Below are 19,128 nucleotides of genomic sequence, written 5' to 3' on the forward strand. Positions count from 1 at the left end.
AGCCATATCCGCTCCGAATTCGATCCGTTTACACCCCTACTCATAAATACACTAGAGGGGCTGGGCCAGGGAAGAAAAGGGGGCAAATATATCAGTCCCTTTTTTTAAGAGTGATGATCATACGCGCCAAGTGGCATGGAAGGGGTAGCTTTGTTTTAAAGAAGGAAACAAAACTACAATAAATGGCAAGTAATTGCCAACGTGTAAGGGTGTCAATTTTGGCTCGAGCTCGGAAGCTCGCTCGAGCTCGACTCGGAAAGAGCTCGGCTCGAATCCTTAACGAGCCGAGCCTATATATATATATATACTAAAAGGGTTGAGTGAAAGGGGGAGGCAAAATATGTCACTTCTTTTTTGGAACCCCATTTGTTACTTGGACCACCCCCCTAGTGTAAAAAGAGTAGTCAAATTACACTAGATAGGGCTGTCCAGGGAAGATGAGGGGTGTGAACTCAATATAACCCGAGCTCGGTAAGGCTAGCGAGCCTGACCAAGCCGAGCCGAGCTTTTGAGCTTAACGAGCCGAGCTTGTCGAGCCGAGCCTGGCCAACGGCTCGGCCTGACTCGTTTACAACCCTACCAACGTGTTAAGAGATTTTTAGGGATTTACTATCAATTCATAATTTCACATGTGATAACAACTATATGCCTGAGTTCTCTCCACATGAGCTTAAGGTGAAGGATCCATCAATAGCCCAATAGGGATGGTACTATTTTGTGGATGAGTTAAAGGGTAATATTTATCGTATTTCGATGAATGGTGTGAATGGAAATAAGGCGTAAGCATTCTTTGGTCAGGGAGCATTTGGCACTAACATTTACTTTATCTAATGAGTTAACATCACTTAACATCTAATGAGTTAGGAGCAATTAAGGAGCTCTTTTCCCACTCTTAAGCAACTTTTGCTCTATGTTGGCTAGTTTATTGCTTGTATTGGCTATCTATGGATGATGAAGTAATAAAAAAAAGTATGAAGAAAGGAATGACCTTTGCTTTAAAAGGTATTATGCCCAATTAGGGTGCTAATGGTTTTGTTCAATAGTTGTAAATAGTATTTACTAGCAAATGAAAGACATGGATTCTTAATTATTTCCTTTATTAGTTTCTCTAGTGTTTCTTTCAAAAAAATTTATTCTTAGAGGTAAAAATATATTAGAAGTTAATAACATGCAATTTTAGCAATAAACAAAAAATTGGGGTGATTTTGGTTGAAGAAATTTGGTGAAAGGGTGCCCTAGTAATTTTCCTAAATTAATAATTTTAATCTCTACAAAGCTTTAAAAAATAGAAAATCTCTTATAATTTTATCTTTTTCGACTTTCTAAGTTAAACCTAACAAAGGGATTAAAAGTATTAGACAATGAAATGATTTTGTCACTTTCTCACCTTACATCCATAACCTTCACTTTTTTTCCTTTTTCAATGTTATTTTTAATTCTTCGAAATTAAAATTAATTTATTTTTGACCTCAAGTTTCAACTCAATAAAAAAAAATGCATTCAAGCCTTTTTTTTTGAATTCTTTTGGTTCAAGTCACTTTTTTCTAAGGAAAACACTTCCAAAATGAGATTTCGTAAAGTGGAATTAACCAAGCTATTTGGTCAATTCCACGACTTTTTTTGCATTTTGTGGGGCTTTCCCTTGTCTTTTGCGCATGTGTCACAACATGGGATTTCGTCTTTATCTTCCAAACGAAATCCTATTTTGCTAGCAGCCCTCCTTTTTAATATGGAAGCAAACAATGGATAAACAAGAAATATTGGACAATTTTTCTTTTCCAAACTCTGCCAGAAAATTCTTGCAATCTAAACCATGGTTTTAAATTTCGACTGGAGACCGACACCAAAATCACCCAAAACCGAAAAGGTCATTTATTTCAGTCAAAATTTCGGTCGAAATTTCGTTTTTTCCGAAATTTGACCCAAAAAATCTGTTTTTTTAATATTAATTTAATATTTCACCGAAATTTAATATTGAATAAAATATTGGTTTTGGGTTTTGTACAAGATATCGACCGAAATTTCGAAATTTCAAGGTCCGAAACCGGTACCGAAACCGAAATTTTAAACCTTGATCTAACAGGGACCTTTTAATTTAAAATGATATCCCTATAATTTTTTCACTTCCCTATACATTCTGGAAAGAAAAAAATTCCAAGAATTTTTTTATCTGGAAATACTTTTCCTGCAATCCAAAAAGAGCCTAACTGACTTAATCACCCTTTCAACCAAGCCCTCTCTCTGCTATACATTTTCTTTTCCATAGCTTTCTCTTTCTTTTCCTTCTCTAACAAGGGGTGCAAGAGTGTTGGGATGACACACTGGTGACAATGTGATAGTTGAGTGTGCCTAATACAAAACAAATATGGCCTAAATAGTAATTTTTCCTTATTATCCATCCTTGAGTTTTAACAAATGGAGAACCCTTGGGTCTTTTTGGTTTAGGAATGTTGGAGTGGGACTAAGAAATTCCATGATCCTACACAGTCTAGTGTTTGCTTATGCTTTTAAAATCATGGCAGGAATACTATGGGATTCGTAGGTAGAAACAAGAAAACAAAACTGTCATGATGTAAGGTAAGAGAGAGAGAGAAATTAGATCATTGGTGAATTTAGGGGCTATTTGGAAAACTTTTCCATCGAAAATGAATTTTCCGGTGGTAAACTCATTTTCACAAATCCCTCACCATTATCAAATGGTTGGATGGGAGGCACTCACACCCTTGGAAATTCTCAGAGTTGATAGATGAGATTTTGGATAGCATGTAGGGCCACCCGGTCCTCTTCCAACATGTACAGGAGATTGGCTAATGAAGAGGCAGCCCGTCTTGCTCATGAGGGAGTGAATTCTCTCGACCCCCTCGTTCGAGGGTTTTTCTCTTTTTAATAAATTCCTGTCATTTCAAAAAAAAAAAAAACTCATTTTCCATGGAATTTTTTTTTCAAAATAAAAAATTTACTTATTTTTGAAGGAAAATTGCAAAACCAACTTGACTTCGAACTTTATTCTCCGTCGAATACTTCTTCCATGGGAATTATTTCCATAATTTTCTATAGCCAATATCTAATCACCCCTTATTGCACACCATATGACTTGGAAATGATATTTCAATGTTAGAAGTGATGTAACGTGAAATTCAATTGCTAGTAAATACTATTTACAACTATTGAATAAAACCATCAACACCCTAATTGGGCATAATACCTTTTAAAGCAAAGGTCATTCCTTACTACTTTTTTTATTACTTCGTCACCCATAGATAGCCAATACAAGAAATAAACTAGCCAACATAGAGCAAAAGTTGCTTAAGAGTGGCAAAGGAGCTCCTTAATTGCTCCTGATTCATTACAGGTTACGTGATGTAGTCCAAAAACTAGAGGTACCTTGTTCATAGCAACAAAAGCAAAATAGATAAAGTAAAGAAGAAATGGTATTTTGATCACCATTGTAGGGAATGCAATACTTTGATCACCGTCGAAGGGGATGATAGTTACTCCGATCCCATCAAAGTTGAGTTTCCCAGAGTGAAACTAAAAAATATTCTTGTGTTTGATAATTTTAGCATCCCAAAAGTTCTCAAAAAAACTCAAATGCTTATTGGCCAATTTTCATATAATAATTCAAAGTAATCCCTTACATAATATCTATTTATAAGAAAAAGAAATCTTAAAGGCTAACTTACGATACATGCAATTAATCTCAACTGACCATCTATAGTAACATGAATAAAAGTTAAAAACTTTACAAAATAACCCTAAAATAGAAATCCTGTCATGGACATGTAACATGTTCCTAAATCACTCATAACTTCCTCAGATAATGCCCAAACAACATGATCTTGTGATTCGTTAGATAGGTAATCGAAAAACCTTTTTCTAGCGATACCAAAATCAAGCTAAATGAACAAGATGTGATGCCTAAAAAGTTGTATACAAATAAGAAGATAAAAAATAGACTTGAACAAAGGACTCATTCCATGTTTTGTAGTCAATGATAAACCTGTTTTTTGCTTGCATCATTATACTACTCATGGTATGTTATTTAGGTGGGATACAAAATACAAAACAGAGTTTTTGAATTTCTATGGACATTTAAACCTTGTTTGGATTGCAGGGAAATATTTCTTGTGCAAAAAATTATTTCATTTCCACGATTTAGAGGGAAATGACATAGTTATGGATTATTTAAAGGGATATCATTATAAATTTAAGGAAAATCTTGTAATCCAAACAGGGCCTTAGGGCTTTTTTGGATGTGCTAGCAACTTGCATTTTAGGTATAATTTGAGAGCATATCGCAACCTAGGAAGCCTTTCTAGGTCATTTTTGGACGGACAATACAATTGGATTGTGAACTTGGCTTGCAATTTTCACATGTAAATTGCACTGTCAATCCAAAATAGAGTTCACACCATAACAGTGCATGAAGACTTTGGATAGTAAAATGTAATTATACTTGCATTAACTAGGAGTTGTTATTATTCCCCCTTCTCTTCTCTTGATAACCACTCTTTGTTTTTTACTTCTCAAGTTGGTTGTTTAAAGCATTTTGGTATTTGCTAAACAACAAACGAAATAAACTCAAAGTAAAAAAGTGTGCTAATATATAAAAATAAAGGGATGTGAATGTCAGTTTGCTAACTAGAAATGAGCTTTCCTCCCCATTACGTTTCATCTTCTTCACAATAAAAACATGAAAACTTTCATATATTGAAATAACAGACAAAAATATGAACTAAGAAACAGACTAATCTATGTCAAAAATGATTTTGAATAAGTAGTTATACCATACATGTGACACAGGATACAAGTGGGCAGAGACTCAAAAAAGAAAGAAAAAGGATTAGGGGATTGGAGTCTCTCATCCATGGTGGTTCTTAGACCTCAGTGTTGTAGCTTGCTTTATATGAATTAAAACTACATAGACCACTGAATATTCTTTCAATATCTTAAGCTAGAAACCCCACTTCTAAAGGAAGAGATCTTATTCTCTTTATTGCAATGACGAGAATTTAGTAAGAGGAGCCCTTTTAACAAAACAAGATGAGATCTTGATAATTCAATTGTTAGTTGTGTATGACTAGGTTTCCTTAATGACCATCCAATGCTCTGACCGAAATTGTAGACGATATCCTTGTAGTTGGGGTAGAGAATTCCATGTCGGGTATCACTATTAGCCTCGTGGGTTTGTCCAAGACTCTCGTACTACATCTGATGACCCATATAAGGACCATGATTAGATAGACTAAGAATATAGACCGGGCCCATATACTAATATGACCCCTCAGGTCTAAGGACATGTAAAGGGTCATGTCTCGTAAAATAGCCTTACTAACTCATGTCCACAAGCTATTCTAGTTTGATCATGTTCAATGCGCGATCCTATCGTCGCACCCACTCTTGTTGTTTAGGGTCCACTACCCAAGTGACTAAAATAAGCCACTCAATGACACGTTCATGTAGGTAAGACTGGTGCTGGTTGTGTACAAGAGGAGATGTCCAATCTCGACTCCAACCAGGAACCTTTAAGGTCTGCAAAGAACTGAGATTCCATATCTCCCTACTCCCTAGTATCCCTGAATCCTTGAGCATGATATTCCTACTTTGCTACCTAAAGACGAATATGTGACGAATAACAAACACATCATACATATTCAATCATATATTACCCATTAGATGTCATGAAATTAAACCTTTATTAAAATGAATGTGACAAGATATATGAAATGTGCTAGCTTTAAGGGCACTAACTCTAACTTTCCCTACACCATACTAGTTACCCAAGTTGATCTCACGCCACTTCTAGTGGAGGAGGCACACCATACTTATGGTGTGTACAAGTTCATTAAGTTATTTAATTAAATATGTGCACAATAGAAACTAAAATTCTATTGAAATTCTATTGGTTGAAAGTTAAATGAAATCCTATTGACTTATTTAAACAAAATTGATATTGGTTGAGAGAGAGAGAGAGAGAGAGAGAGAGAGAGAGAGAGAGAGAGAGATTTTAGAAAAAGTTTATAAAATATAGAAAACTTGCTAGGCAGTCAATTTTCCTATTGAATCGAAATTTAAAATTGGAAAAAGAGATAAATATAAAGAGATATATTAACTAGAATAGAAGAGTTTTTCTAAGATTAGGATTTTACTTCAATTAGGAATCTAAAATAATATAAATAGACATGTAGTGTGAGACATCAACACTAATTGTGCTTGGACACCCACCACCACTTTGCACTCTCTTTCTTTCTTTCTTCTAGTTTCATCTTCTCTATCTTCTAGTTCAAAAGCCCCTAGAGACCAAAAGATTTTTGCACCTATTTTTGAATTTCGGAATTGGATTCCATCAAGAAGAATAGTTTTTCTTCATTCTTCATTCTCTGTACAACCCAAGGAGCCACTATTTCGACTTTCGGAGTGTATGGCCTTGAGAAACGCCGATTACCAAGCGGGTAGTGGATCAAGCAGTGATTATCGTCCCGATAATCTTGTGGTAAAGTTTTCTAAAACCCCAAAATTTCAATTCGTGACCATTGGAATTTAGTAATTAGGATCTTGGTTTAAGTTCGTGAGAAGAATTTTTTTTGTTTTCGTATGTTTAAAATCTTACGTAGCGCAAAGTTCTAGCCACACCGACTTTCAAGAGAGGGATAGACACGAGAGGGACTGAGGAGAGGGTAAGAAAAGCCTGAACAACATGGAAACAAAAAATAACCCAAAAATATGATTGTCTTTTTCATTTTTAGCCCCTTCTCACCCTCTACTTATTCGCGCCCTCTCAAATCTCTCCTCCCATGAGCCCTACCCTCTCTCACCACTTGAGAAACTAATTTATCATGAAAAATAATTCATGGTTGCCAAACAGGGCCTATGGAGATTGGAGTCTCTCATACATGTTGGTTCTTAGTGTTGCAGCTAGCTGCGTATGAATTAAAACTGCAAAGACTACTGATATACATCCGAAGCTAGAAACCTCTTTTCTAAAGGAAGGGATCTTATTCTCTTTATAGACATGATGTAAATTTAGTAAGAGCAGCCCTTTTAACAAAACAAGATGAGATTTTGATCATTCAATTGTTAGTTGTTTATGACTAGATTTCCTTAAGGAAGTATGTGTGAAATATAAGACCCTTTCATTCATGGGATGAATTGAGTCTTTATTATCTCTACAAATTGAAATAATTTTCACTATTTTCCCCATAATAAATTCCAATAGTGACATGTTATATTATCTCCATCACCAATATTCACAGAACATTTTTTTACAAGAGACAGGGATGATGAGATGGATGACTCTAGAAAAGGGCAAAGAGGTGGGTCCCATTTTATAAGATTTTATAAGAAATTCACACACGGCACCTCTCATGGGGCGTGGGGTATCTTTTTGGGTGGTCTACTTTTAACCCATTACCCAAGTTGATCTGACAAAAATGGTTACCCACCCATGGGGCTTAACCTAACTTCATGGTTAGAAGTCCCACATTTTAAAACCTCAGGTGTGGGCCCCACATGAACATTAATACCATTTTTATTTCTACATATATTTTACAATTAGATCTCACAAGGAACTTTAAAATTTATTATATTACAAAAAAAAAAAAAAAAAAAAAAAAAACCCATTTTCCCCTAATTTACTATTTTAGGCTAGTGGTAACTAACCTAGCCCTTGGGTTAAAATTTAACCATAGTTAGGGTTTCAATTGGTGGGCTAGGGTTAAGAAAAATAGTAAAATAAGCCAATCCATCCCCACCCAAGCCTTTTTTTTCATTGTCATTGGAGTTTTTAGTGTGGGAGAATTTTGTTTAGGTTTTGTGGGGTTTTGACATAGTGTTTATTTTAATTTTTTTTTTGGATTTGGGTGGAAAAAAAGGAGAAAAAAAAAGGAAACAAAACGAGGTCCTTTCCATGGCGGTCCTGGGATTCAAATTCTTCAATCTGCATCGTTTTTCGCTAAATGGGTAATTTCTCATTTATTTACTTTTTTATCGTTCTTTGTTCTGAAGCTTTTTTTACCGTCTGTCGTGGAGTGAAGACCGAGATCAGACATTCTAGGGTTTCAGTCCAAAGTACTGAAAATATAAATCCTTGAAAGAGATATCCCAATTGTCAGGACTTCTTTAAATCTTAAATATCTGTAGATCCATGTCTCAATACAGTTTTTTTGGTTTGGGTTATTAAGTAATTTAAGATGGTTAATTCTTCTTTTATGTTGCTATTTCTTTTTCTTCTTCCAATTTAGTAATTTAGTGGGGTTTTAGGGTTTTGGTTCTCCTGAAGGATTTGCATGTTCTAGGCCTTTTCTAGGGGTTTGGAGGGAGTAGAGAATGAACAGAATTGTGCTCTTGGGGGTGGGCATGGACTTTTTAAAATGTGGGTCTGTTTGCACTCTTTGAAATGTGGATTTGTTTCTTGATAGTCTTTGTTGGTTTTGAATGAATTATCATAGACCCATTTGTCTTAATTCATCATGTCTTGTTGTCAATTTGAGGTTGCTCACAACTTCTGAGCACCCAAACCGTTTTTGTGAAGTTCAACTTTTCAATTTTGTTTTCATTTGTTTACTCTAGATACATGTTTTAGATTTTGGTCTGTTTCATAATTTGTGTTTTTTTGTCTGAGTTTTTATTTACTTCTTATGTTATTTTGTTTAAATATTCTTAAATTGGTTTCTGGTTGTGGTGTTTTTTTGTGAATTAGGGTCTGAAAGAGTGAGAGGAAGGTTGGATACTGGTGGAATGGCAAAAATGTTTTGTTGTAGGATCTGATTGCATTGTGGTTGAATTGTAGTTGGTTTTGAGGTGGGTTAGTTCTTAGGAGGACGGGCAAAAAATAAAATTATATATCAGAAAAAAAGAGAAGGGAATATAGAGAATGGAGTGTAATAGAGATGAGGCCACTAGGGCAAAAGAAATTGCTGAGAGAAAGTTTATGGCAAAGGACATTGTAAATGCCAAGAAGTTTGCTCTGAAAGCCCACAATTTGTACCCTGGCCTTGAGGGTCTTTCACAAATGTTAGCTACTCTTGATGTGTACCTTTCCGCAGAAAATAAAATAAATGGGGAGACGGATTGGTATGCGGTTCTTAGTGTCCGTGCCACGGCTGATGATGAGACAGTGAAAAAACAATACAGAAAGCTAGCTCTCATGCTCCACCCTGATAAGAACAAGTCCATAGGTGCCGATGGGGCATTTAAGCTTCTTTCTGAGGCATGGAGTGTGTTGTCTGATAAGGGGAGGAGATTGGCGTATGATCAGAAAAGGAATGTGAAAGGATTTAAACACAAAGTTTCACAGCCGAGCAGGGACCCGTCCGCTCCAAATGCTAATAATGGCTTTTATAATTTTGCAAACAGTGCATCCTCTAATGCCAAAAATATGAAAAGTTCTTTTCGTGCACCTCCCCCAGTTGCTCCCGCTCCACCCCGTCCGACAAAACCCAATACATTCTGGACTTCATGCCCTAGGTGCAAGATGCAATATGAGTATCTTCGAGTGTATCTAAATCACAATCTTCTTTGTCCCAAGTGCCATGAACCATTTTTGGCTTTAGAGACTGGGAGCCCGGCAAATGGTTCTAATGCCCCGGCCCCTTGGTCTTTCCCTCAACAGAATGTGAACCATAAGGCAGCGACAAAGAATGCCCATGTGCCAGGTAGAAACACCGCCACTATTCCAAATATAGGAACTACAGGTTACCCACATGGAGTACCTCATGATAGTTTTAATCAACCGAACTTCCAGTGGGGCCCATTCTCCAGAACAGCCGGTGTTGCGAGTGCCACTGCCTCATCCTCTGCTGCTGCCCAAGCTGCCAATGTGGTTCACCATGCATATGAGAAAGTTAAAAGAGAGCGTGAGGAGGCACAGGCAGCAGCTAAAAGGGAGGAGGCCATTCGGAGGAAGAACCATACTTCTAAAAAGACTCCAGTGAATTCTAATGTTGGTTGTAGTAGCTCTGTACCTGATCGAGAGCGTCCTATTCCCAAAGTAGAAAGGCCCGCGAAGAAAAGAAGGGGCGTAGATGATGAGTGTGGAAATAATTACAGGGAAGATGTGGGGGGACAAGCTGTCATGGGAAATGTTAGAACGCCAACTATGCACAAATATTTCAACACTAGCACTGGTGCTTCTGATATGGAAAGGGCTAATGGTGTTAAAAGTACTATGAAACATGGTAGTGGTTATATCAAGGAGTTGTCAGTTCAAGAGACTCGAAATATGTTAATGGAAAAGGCTAGGATGGATATCCGCAATAAACTAAATGAAAGGAAATCAGCTGCCGCTGCCAAAAATATGGGAAAAGGAAAACAAAAAGAAACAACAGTGAATGTTGATACATGCGATCACGATCAAAACAAGTCGGAATCCACGAGCGGGAAGAAACAAATTCTTTCTAAGAAGCCTTCATCAAGTGATTTTGTTGCTGTTTCAGATAAAGATGCACCTGAACCACTCTCAATCAGTGTTCCTGACCCCGATTTTCATGATTTTGACAAGGATCGTTTGGAAATATCTTTTGAGCCGAACCAGGTATGGGCTGCGTATGATGAGGACGATGGGATGCCTCGTTATTATGCCATGATTCATAAAGTTGTCTCTTTGAAACCATTTAAGATGCACTTTAGCTGGCTCAATTCCAAAGACAACAGTGAATTAGGCCCATTGAACTGGGTTGCTTCTGGTTTTACCAAGACTTGTGGGAAATTCAGGGTGGGAAGATATGAGGTCTCTGACACAGTCAATGTTTTTTCGCACAAGGTTAGGTGGGAGAAAGGTGTACGCGGAGTTATCAGAATCATTCCCAGGAAAGGTGAGGTTTGGGCTCTTTTTAGGAATTGGTCACCAGATTGGACTGAAATTACGCCAGATGAAGTGATACACAAATATGACATGGTGGAGGTTCTTGATGATTATAATGAGGAGCAAGGTGTGTCAGTCACACCCCTCGTCAAAGTTGCTGGTTATAAAACAGTGTTCCACCGGCATATGGACCCCAAAGAAGTTAAGAAAATCCCTAACAAAGAGATGTTTCGGTTTTCACATCAGGTTCCTTCTTGGTTGCTTACAGGGGAGGAAGGCCCAAATGTTCCAATTGGTTGCCGGGAGCTCGACCCAGCAGCCACTCCTTTGGAGCTTCTCCAAATAATAACAGAGTCTAAGGACGATGGAATTGTGGAGACTGGTATACAACAACCAAATGATGAAGTGTTGGAGACTGTTCAATAGCGATAAGATGTTAAAGTGGCGAAGACTGCTGAACACTAACCAGCTAGTTAAATCCAGGATCAGGAGGACAAGTTCTAAATGGAAAAGGGAAATTATACATATTATTGATTGATTTCTTGGTGTAAAACCGGACCGGGTCTGTTCAGGAAGTTCTGGGGTTTTCATGGTTGTATTGCAACTTCTTTGTTCACAAATGACTGGGACTCTAATATCGGGAGTAAATGGTTACATTTGCCATCACTTCAGACATTCCTCACCACAAATTCTCAGGATTTAGCTGTGGAGATCAAGTATTTTGAAGGTGAAAGCTGGCTATGAAGTCCTCTCTTGTAAGTAGAACTTTCTGACATCAGTGAGGTGAGTGCTGCTGCGCTTACCTTTAACGCAAGAACCGTTTTTTTTTCCAATGAGAAGTGGTCTGTCAGTTGCCGCTAGTATTTTTTGATCAATGCACAGGCTACAAATCTCTCTCATGTATCATTACGATGCTTTACTTGCTCAATTTCTTGTTCTTGTTTTCGACTGTGAGGCAATTACATCTTCTTTTCCATATGTTAAAACCCATATTTTGTTGGTTTTGATTACAGATCCAAAGGCATAGTAGAGGTTCTATGTTCATGTCAATTTATTGCTCTATTGATGCTTCTGGCATTACCGTATTAGAAATCACGTTATCATTTTGCTTTCGATGAACATTTATTTGTAAAAAAATGGCAACATCAGCCAGGAGTTAAAATGCAGGTTTAATCTTGATTATTATTTTCTCATTCATGTGAAACTACAATTGATGGGGGACCATCCAAGATACAACTCAACTAAGCCTTTGTCCCAAACAGGGGACCACCCAAGATACCATAGAGAATTAAAGAGTTAAGAAAATGGGGCCCATCATTAATGTTACAAAAGTATTATTTAGTTTTTGGAGTGTTACTTAAATCTTTTTAAGTCATGTTGGGGTGGGGGGGGGGGGGGGGGAGGAGGATAGAAGAGTGATGCGAGAGCATCCCCTTGGCAAACATCAGTCCTCCATGTCTCCCTAGTGTAGGTTTGTTTTTGTTCCATTAGTAGTCAGGTGTCTTTTTGGCTAATTTAGTAATTTTTTGTAGTTTCTTATCTCCTTATCATTTTGCTTACTAGGAGTAGTGAAGTCATTTTACCTTATAATAGGCTGTTCACAAAACAGACAGGAACATAATGGAATTCTGACCTGAAAGTTTTGCCCCCTATTGACCCCCCTGTTTTGTACTGAAATTGGTATTGGTACAAGATGGTTCGTCCATTCTGGAATAGCTAAGACTACAAGTCTAAAAGAACATGTGATAATCAGGTAATAGTGCATTCATCATTTTGTTTGAGGATAATAAAAAATATTAATTAAAGAATGTTTAACTTTAGAGTCAATCATGATAGGAATTGGAAACAACCTATGAAAGTGTAACAAAGGAGGTGTTGAGGACAAAATTCTAAAGGCCGAACACTGATTTGGCGTGATGGTGTGGGGCCCATGTGGGAGATCCCCTAGTTGTGGCAGCATTTTTCCTTTTCCCTGATTATGAGGGTAATTGGCTCTTTTGCCTTTTAATTCACTTAATTCACTTTAGTGAATGAAGAGGGCCCACTTAAACCTGTGGCAGAGAAAACCCCCAAAAGGACGCAATTCGTGTGTTTCTTGTATTTTGCCCTTGTTATGCTCGAGTCTATTAAGAGTCTATGTCTTAAGTGAATTAAGGAAGATTTGATTTATTCTTCATGAAAACTTTCTAAAGGATTCATTAGCCGACCCCAACTAGTTTGGGACAAAGGCTTAGTTGAGTTGAGTTGAGTAGTGTTGTAGTCTAAGAAGCACGGGTACGTAATGGGGTGCGGGTACGACACGACACAAGGGTACGTGGGTCTTGATTTTCCAAAAAAACCGGGTGCGGGTACGTTGCGGGTACGCCGAATATAATTTACTTTCCAAAAAAGTGTTTCTGAGCTCGAGCTCAGATAAGCTATCTGAGCTCGAGCGTCAAAAACTCATGTGGGCCCATATTTTTGGGGTGATCCAAAGCATTCATTTGAAAGGCCCTTACATGGATAGGGTGTGTACCAAAAATCAGGTCCATAGGATCATCCTAACCCATCCAAAAGTGGAGGGAAAAATGAACAGATACTGTTTCTCCACAGATCTGCCCTTTTTTTCCCTCCACAAATCAGGTCCATAGGCCCATATTTTAGTTGTTTTAACTCCCCCCCCCCCCCCCCACCCGCGCCCCCCCCACCCGCCGCCCAATATTTTAAAAACCCACCCCCTGTTTTTGGTTTTTTTCCCCTTAAAAAAATGGTTTAAAACGTGTCGGGTGCGCCGTCCGAGGTGCACCCGACACGGGGGGCTCGGGAGAGTACCCGTGCGTCCTAGGTTGTAGTAGAAGTGGATTCCTACTAGCCCACAACCACCTGGTCGTGGGACTATTAAGTCTGTGTATGTAGGACTTTTGCCTCTTTTATGAGATGATGAATGAGACTTCAAACGGTTGCAGCCATTGATTGCTTTGGAGTGTGATTATTCAGCCCTAGGAGTGATTCCTAAGATCCCTATAGTGATTCTAGGATCTTTCTTTCACTATCTTCATTGTAGTTAGCACTTAGCATTTTGTATGATTAAATTTTCTTAGTTCAATTAATGTATTGCAATAAATTTGATGTTTTGAGTAGGAAAATGTTTTTTTTTTTGTTAAATTTGGTTGATATAATGATATCTTATATTTTCTAGTATCTCATTTTAAAAAAATTTAACTATTTAAAAAAAAATCTCCAATGGGAGATCTCCCTAGTTGGGGTGGGATTTGTAATTATGTTGATAATTGGGTTTTATTTTTAATTCACTTCTCACTTGAGTGAATCTAGAGGGCCCACTTAAACACTGCCACGAAGAGAAAAGGGAAATAATTTTTGGGTTTCTTTTAATTAGAGTCCTTGTTAAAGTGTGGTCCATTCTAGCGCTGCCCAGGGCATGTGCATTTACGACAATGCTGGATAAGATTCTGATGGTGAACCATCTGTGAAATCGACATATGTTGATTGTTGACCACTACGCGCTTTGCCTTTGACGCGGGTGAGACAATGTATCATTTGACGCTGCATTGTAGGATCGCACGGGAAGTTTGGAGTCGAATCATAAGTCGATTTGGCTTATCTTGGGTATTACTACCACAACTGTTTAATTTGGTAGATAATTGGTCAGGAGCCTCATGGAGGAAGAAAGGCAAAATCTTGTGGAATGTGACCCTATTGGCCACTATCTGGATGTTATGGAAAGAAAGAAATGCAAGTCTTTAAAGGAGCAGTAAAAATTCTCAATTCATATTCAGAAAAGTAATTGCTTTAATAATATCTTAGGTCAGGATCTTAGAAGTAGGAATCTTCCCTCATGGGTGCCGCTCCCACCCAGGAACCGCGATTCGGTGCTCCTTAGGAAGGAGCTTTCGGGGAGCGTGACCTTGAAGAGACGGAAACCGCTCCCATGATGCTCCCAATGCTCCCAACTTTCTCCTATTATCCCATCAGTCCCGCCATCATCAACTTCTTTGCATCAAACTCCCCCAGCTCTTCAAGGTACTTCATTGGAGCCAGCACAAAGGCATCTTCAGAAGGCATGGGGAAAGAGGGCATGGAAATGAAGATCGTTAGAAATTATTGCTTTTGGACGTACTTAAAATTTGAAAGATATATTTGAAGATGGATAGAGATTACTAATTTTTGATGTACTTGAATTTTGAAAGATATATAAATAAAATATTACGTACACGCTCCCATGGCGGTCCCAAACTTAGGCTTTTCTAGACCCATGCTTCCCCGCCTCCGCCGCCGCCCCCGCACCCGCACCTGCTTCGTGCTTCTAAGGTCAGAATTCTTCCCAGTTCAGGTTTGTCTCAGCTTATGATTTATGGCATGGTTGGAGGGGGGTACGCTCAGGAGGTCAGGTTAGGGAGTGAGTCCTTAAAAGATGGGACCCTACCCCTACTGGCTTTATAAAGCTTAATTTTGATGATTCAAGCTTTGGAAATCAAGGTGCTGCATGAGTTGGAGAGGTATCTTAAGAAATCCGGATGGGGTCACTAAGCAGGCATTTACCGGACCCATTGGGATTGCAGATTGGAGAGGTATCTTAAGAAATCCGGATGGGGTCACTAAGCAGGCATTTTCCGGACCCATTGGGATTGCAGATTCAATGACGCGGGGATCAGGGCAGCATTACTGGGCATAAGGTTGATTGATCCTTCCATTATGGATCTGGTGATAGAGGAGGATTCCGTCAAACTGTAGGAAGGTTGAAGGGTAGTTTATCTCACCCCTGGCGGTTCTCTCACTGGATTGACAAAATCGGGGATCAACTATAGGGTTCAAACATCTCTTTCCAGCACATCAAAAGGTCGGCAAACACAGAGGCTAACATGATGGCTGGGGAAGGAGTAACAAGAAGGGATTTAGAGCCCTTTGATTTTCTTCCCTCTTGAGGGGTATTATTTTATTGTTTTTCTTTTATTGGTACTTCCTTTGTTTCAATGATCTCCTCGATCGGTGTTGTATTTTTTCTTCTTGATTAATTTTTCATTATCATTCAAAAAAATAAAATAAAATAGTCCTTGTTATGTTTGAAAGTGAATTAAGAGTCCATGTTTTAGTGGGATTAAGAGTCCATATTTTAGTCTTAGTCTGTCAGGAGTCCTCATTAGTTTCTTTTTTCTTTTTCTTTCCTTTTTTTTTGAAATGATAATGAAAAAATTATTTAAGAAGAAGAAATACAACACCGATCGAGGAGATCAGTGAAATGGCGGGAGCCTTGTGCACTGGGCCGCCTTTTTTTTTAATGGTGAGATATATATTAATAAAGAGGGTGATAAGCCCCAAACAGAAGTGAGAAAACAAAGCAAGCATAGCTCATGGGGGAAGAAAATCGAAAATCTCCAATGACGCCCGATTCATCCTATCTCTTGCCAATGGGTCCGCCTCACTATTAGCCAAGCGACGAACGTGCTGAAAACAGACAAGATGGCCATTGACAAGGTCTCGAATCTTGTCAATGAACTTTGTGAATCTCCACGGATGAGGCCTACTACCATCCATTTATTGAATGGTATTTAGAGAAGACCTTCATATGTTTTTCATTGATTTGGAGAAAGCGTTTGATAGGGTTCCTAGGAGTGTTATCTGGTGGGTCCTTGAATGGAAAAAAGTGCCTAATAAATATGTTGATCTGATTAAGGATATGTATGGTGGAGCAGTAACTAGTGTCAGAACCACGGATGATACGTCTAGTGAGTTTCCAATTACAATAGAACTGCACCAAGGATCAGCTCTAAGCCCTTATCTTTTTATACTAGTTATGGATGAGCTTATGGAGGGTATCCAAGATGAGGTGCCGTGGGGTATGTTATTTGCAGATGACATAGTATTAATCGACGAAACCAAAGCAGAAGTAAATGCTAAGTTACAGTTATGGAGAACTACTTTGGAATACAAAGGTTTTAGACTGAGTAGGACTAATACAGAGTATATGGAGTGCAACTTTAGTAATGTAAGGAAGCGGGACGAGGATGTAATAAATATGAACAAGAGGTACCTAAGAGGGATATCTTTCGCTATCTTGGTTCAATTCGACATAAGGAAGGAGAGATTGAAGAGGATGTTAACCATAGAAGAAGAGCAGGTTAGTTGAAGTGGAAGCTTGCCTCAGGAGTTCTGTGCGACCGTAAAATCGCTACCAAGTTGAAGGGAAAGTTTTATAAGACAGCTGTGAGGCCAGCCATTCTGTATGGCTCAGAATGTTGGGCCACCAAGAAGCAGCATGTGCATAAAAGATGAGTGTAGCGGATATGCGAATGCTTAGATGGATGTGCGGCCACACAAGGTTAGATAGAATTAAAAATGAAGACATTCGTAAAAAGGTGGGGGTGGCACCAATTGAGGAGAAGATGAGAGAGCACTGCTTAAGATGGTTTGGACATATCCAACGTAGGCCTTTGGATGCTCCGGTGAGAAGAGGGGACTCGTGCCAAATTGATGGAGTAAAAAGAGGTAGGGGCAGATCGAAAACAGCTTGGATAGACATAGTGAGGAAAGACTTGATAGCCAGGAACATAACAGAGAACATGCCCTTGGATATGATAGAATGGAAGAAAATGATCCACGTAGAAGAACCCAACTAGAGCCGGGATTAGAGCCCGGTAGATTCCTTGCACCTTCTTCATGAAATTTTTCTAAAGGATTCATTTAGCCGACGACTATTAGCCTATCCAGAACAATAAGTTCAGTAATCCTGATGCCCTAAAGCACCGCTCTAACCTCTGCGTCATTGAAGTTCGTGACCCCAATGGGACCCAAGAAGACCCATCTAGTGGCTGCCTCGTCTCTCTGCGATCCTCCCACCTCAACTGGCCCCGGGTTTCCAATACTAGAGCCATAAAATTTAACTTGAGCCACCAAGGGTCAGGCGGCAACCAAGAGGAGTATTCGACTGCACCCTCTCAGATCCATAACAATCTCCTTCCAGGATCTATTGAGGTCAAAATCAGAGTAGATTTTGAAGGGAGAACCCCTCACCCAAGAATGGGCTTTTTTTAACTGATCCCAAGAATGGGCCTTCTCGGGTCATAACTCCAGTAGAATTTGAAGAAAGGGAGAACCCTCGTTAGTCTTTGTCCAAGCGGCAAGATCTTATTTGTTTTTATGCCTCAGGGTTGTAGTAGAAGTAGAGACATTGACTAAAGCAGCGATTGACCCTTCCCTTAGTTCCACTCATCCAGATTAGAGACATTGACTATAAGTACTACTAACAGCTTAACCAAAAGACCGAAAGCCCCCCCAACCCCCTCTGGGGGAACATACAGGAGAGTTTTTATATCACGAAAAGCCCAGCGCTTGCGCTTCTTTCGAGGAATCCTAATCCTAAAGGATATAATAATGAAAAGGCTACAACTGTATGGCATTACACTCTCTTCCTGTTTAGAGGGGTTACAGGGCTATGCTCATTCCAAGAGGCAAAGGCTGTAATCAAGTAGGGCGATTCTTCTTCCTGTACAGTTCCATTTCCACATCCAGTTCAGGCTTTAGTTCCTTCTCCGTCCACTAGTGCAGCTTCCAGCTCTATGTATGGTAGTCGCTTTAGTCGCTTGACTCGGTCTTCTGAATCCCTTTGCCCAACTAGCTCGTCCGTGCCTGGCAGTTTAAGCCTTGGTCTATGTAGGCCTTTGCCCCCTTTTATGAGATTATGAATAAGATTTCAGACTGTTGCAGCCATTGATTGCTTTGGAGTGTGATGCTTAAGCCCTAGGATCCCCCCTAGAGTGATTCTAGGTTTTTTATTTCCCTTTTTCCATTATTCTTTCTTCTTTAATTCAGTTTCCTGATTGCTTATACCTGTAATCTTTGTTTGCTGAACAAGAACCCAGCCAACCACCACCCTCACCCAGTCAATAATCACTATTATTCCCATCTTTTCCCAACACGATTTCTAAACCTTTGCTTAGCCGACCACGCTAGACCTGCTCCTTTTCTTGACCTGTCCCATAAATCCAACAGCCGTAAATCCCATACCCATAGCCCTAAATCACCCCTTTCACATCCAGTCAGCCACCCTAAAACCCTAAAACTGCTCTATATACAATCGGCCACCCTAAAACTGCTTCATATCCAATCGGCCACCATAACCTAGTCCCATCTTAAGAGCCCTATTATCATTTTATCTCTAGTATTGTTTGTGAAGATCTATTGGATTGTTTGGTTAATTGTTCAATTCTCTCTGGCAAGTTTTTTGACTGTTGGTGGATTCGTTGTAGTTAAATGGCATCAGCACGGCTATAACTCACACAGGCATTATTTGTAGCTTCCTCTGTTTGCAGCTCCACAGTTGACTGGCTACA

The 19,128-nt window shown here is 39.0% G+C and overlaps 1 protein-coding gene across 1 annotated transcript; it reads left to right on the top strand.

Moving 5' to 3' along the window:
• Positions 1-7,769: 7,769 nt before the first annotated feature.
• LOC143889880 (uncharacterized) lies at positions 7,770-11,813 on the top strand. The gene is made up of 2 exons (XM_077394272.1): positions 7,770-7,959; positions 8,699-11,813. Exon 2 carries the CDS (start codon positions 8,873-8,875, stop codon positions 11,225-11,227), a length of 2,355 nt encoding a protein of 784 aa, XP_077250387.1. The 5' UTR covers positions 7,770-7,959; positions 8,699-8,872; the 3' UTR covers positions 11,228-11,813.
• Positions 11,814-19,128: the final 7,315 nt, after the last annotated feature.

The sequence above is a fragment of the Tasmannia lanceolata genome, unplaced genomic scaffold, assembly GCF_043159265.1.
Source record: "Tasmannia lanceolata isolate RefF3 unplaced genomic scaffold, GAP_Taslan_0.1 ptg000013l, whole genome shotgun sequence".
NCBI classification, from domain to species: domain Eukaryota; kingdom Viridiplantae; phylum Streptophyta; class Magnoliopsida; order Canellales; family Winteraceae; genus Tasmannia; species Tasmannia lanceolata.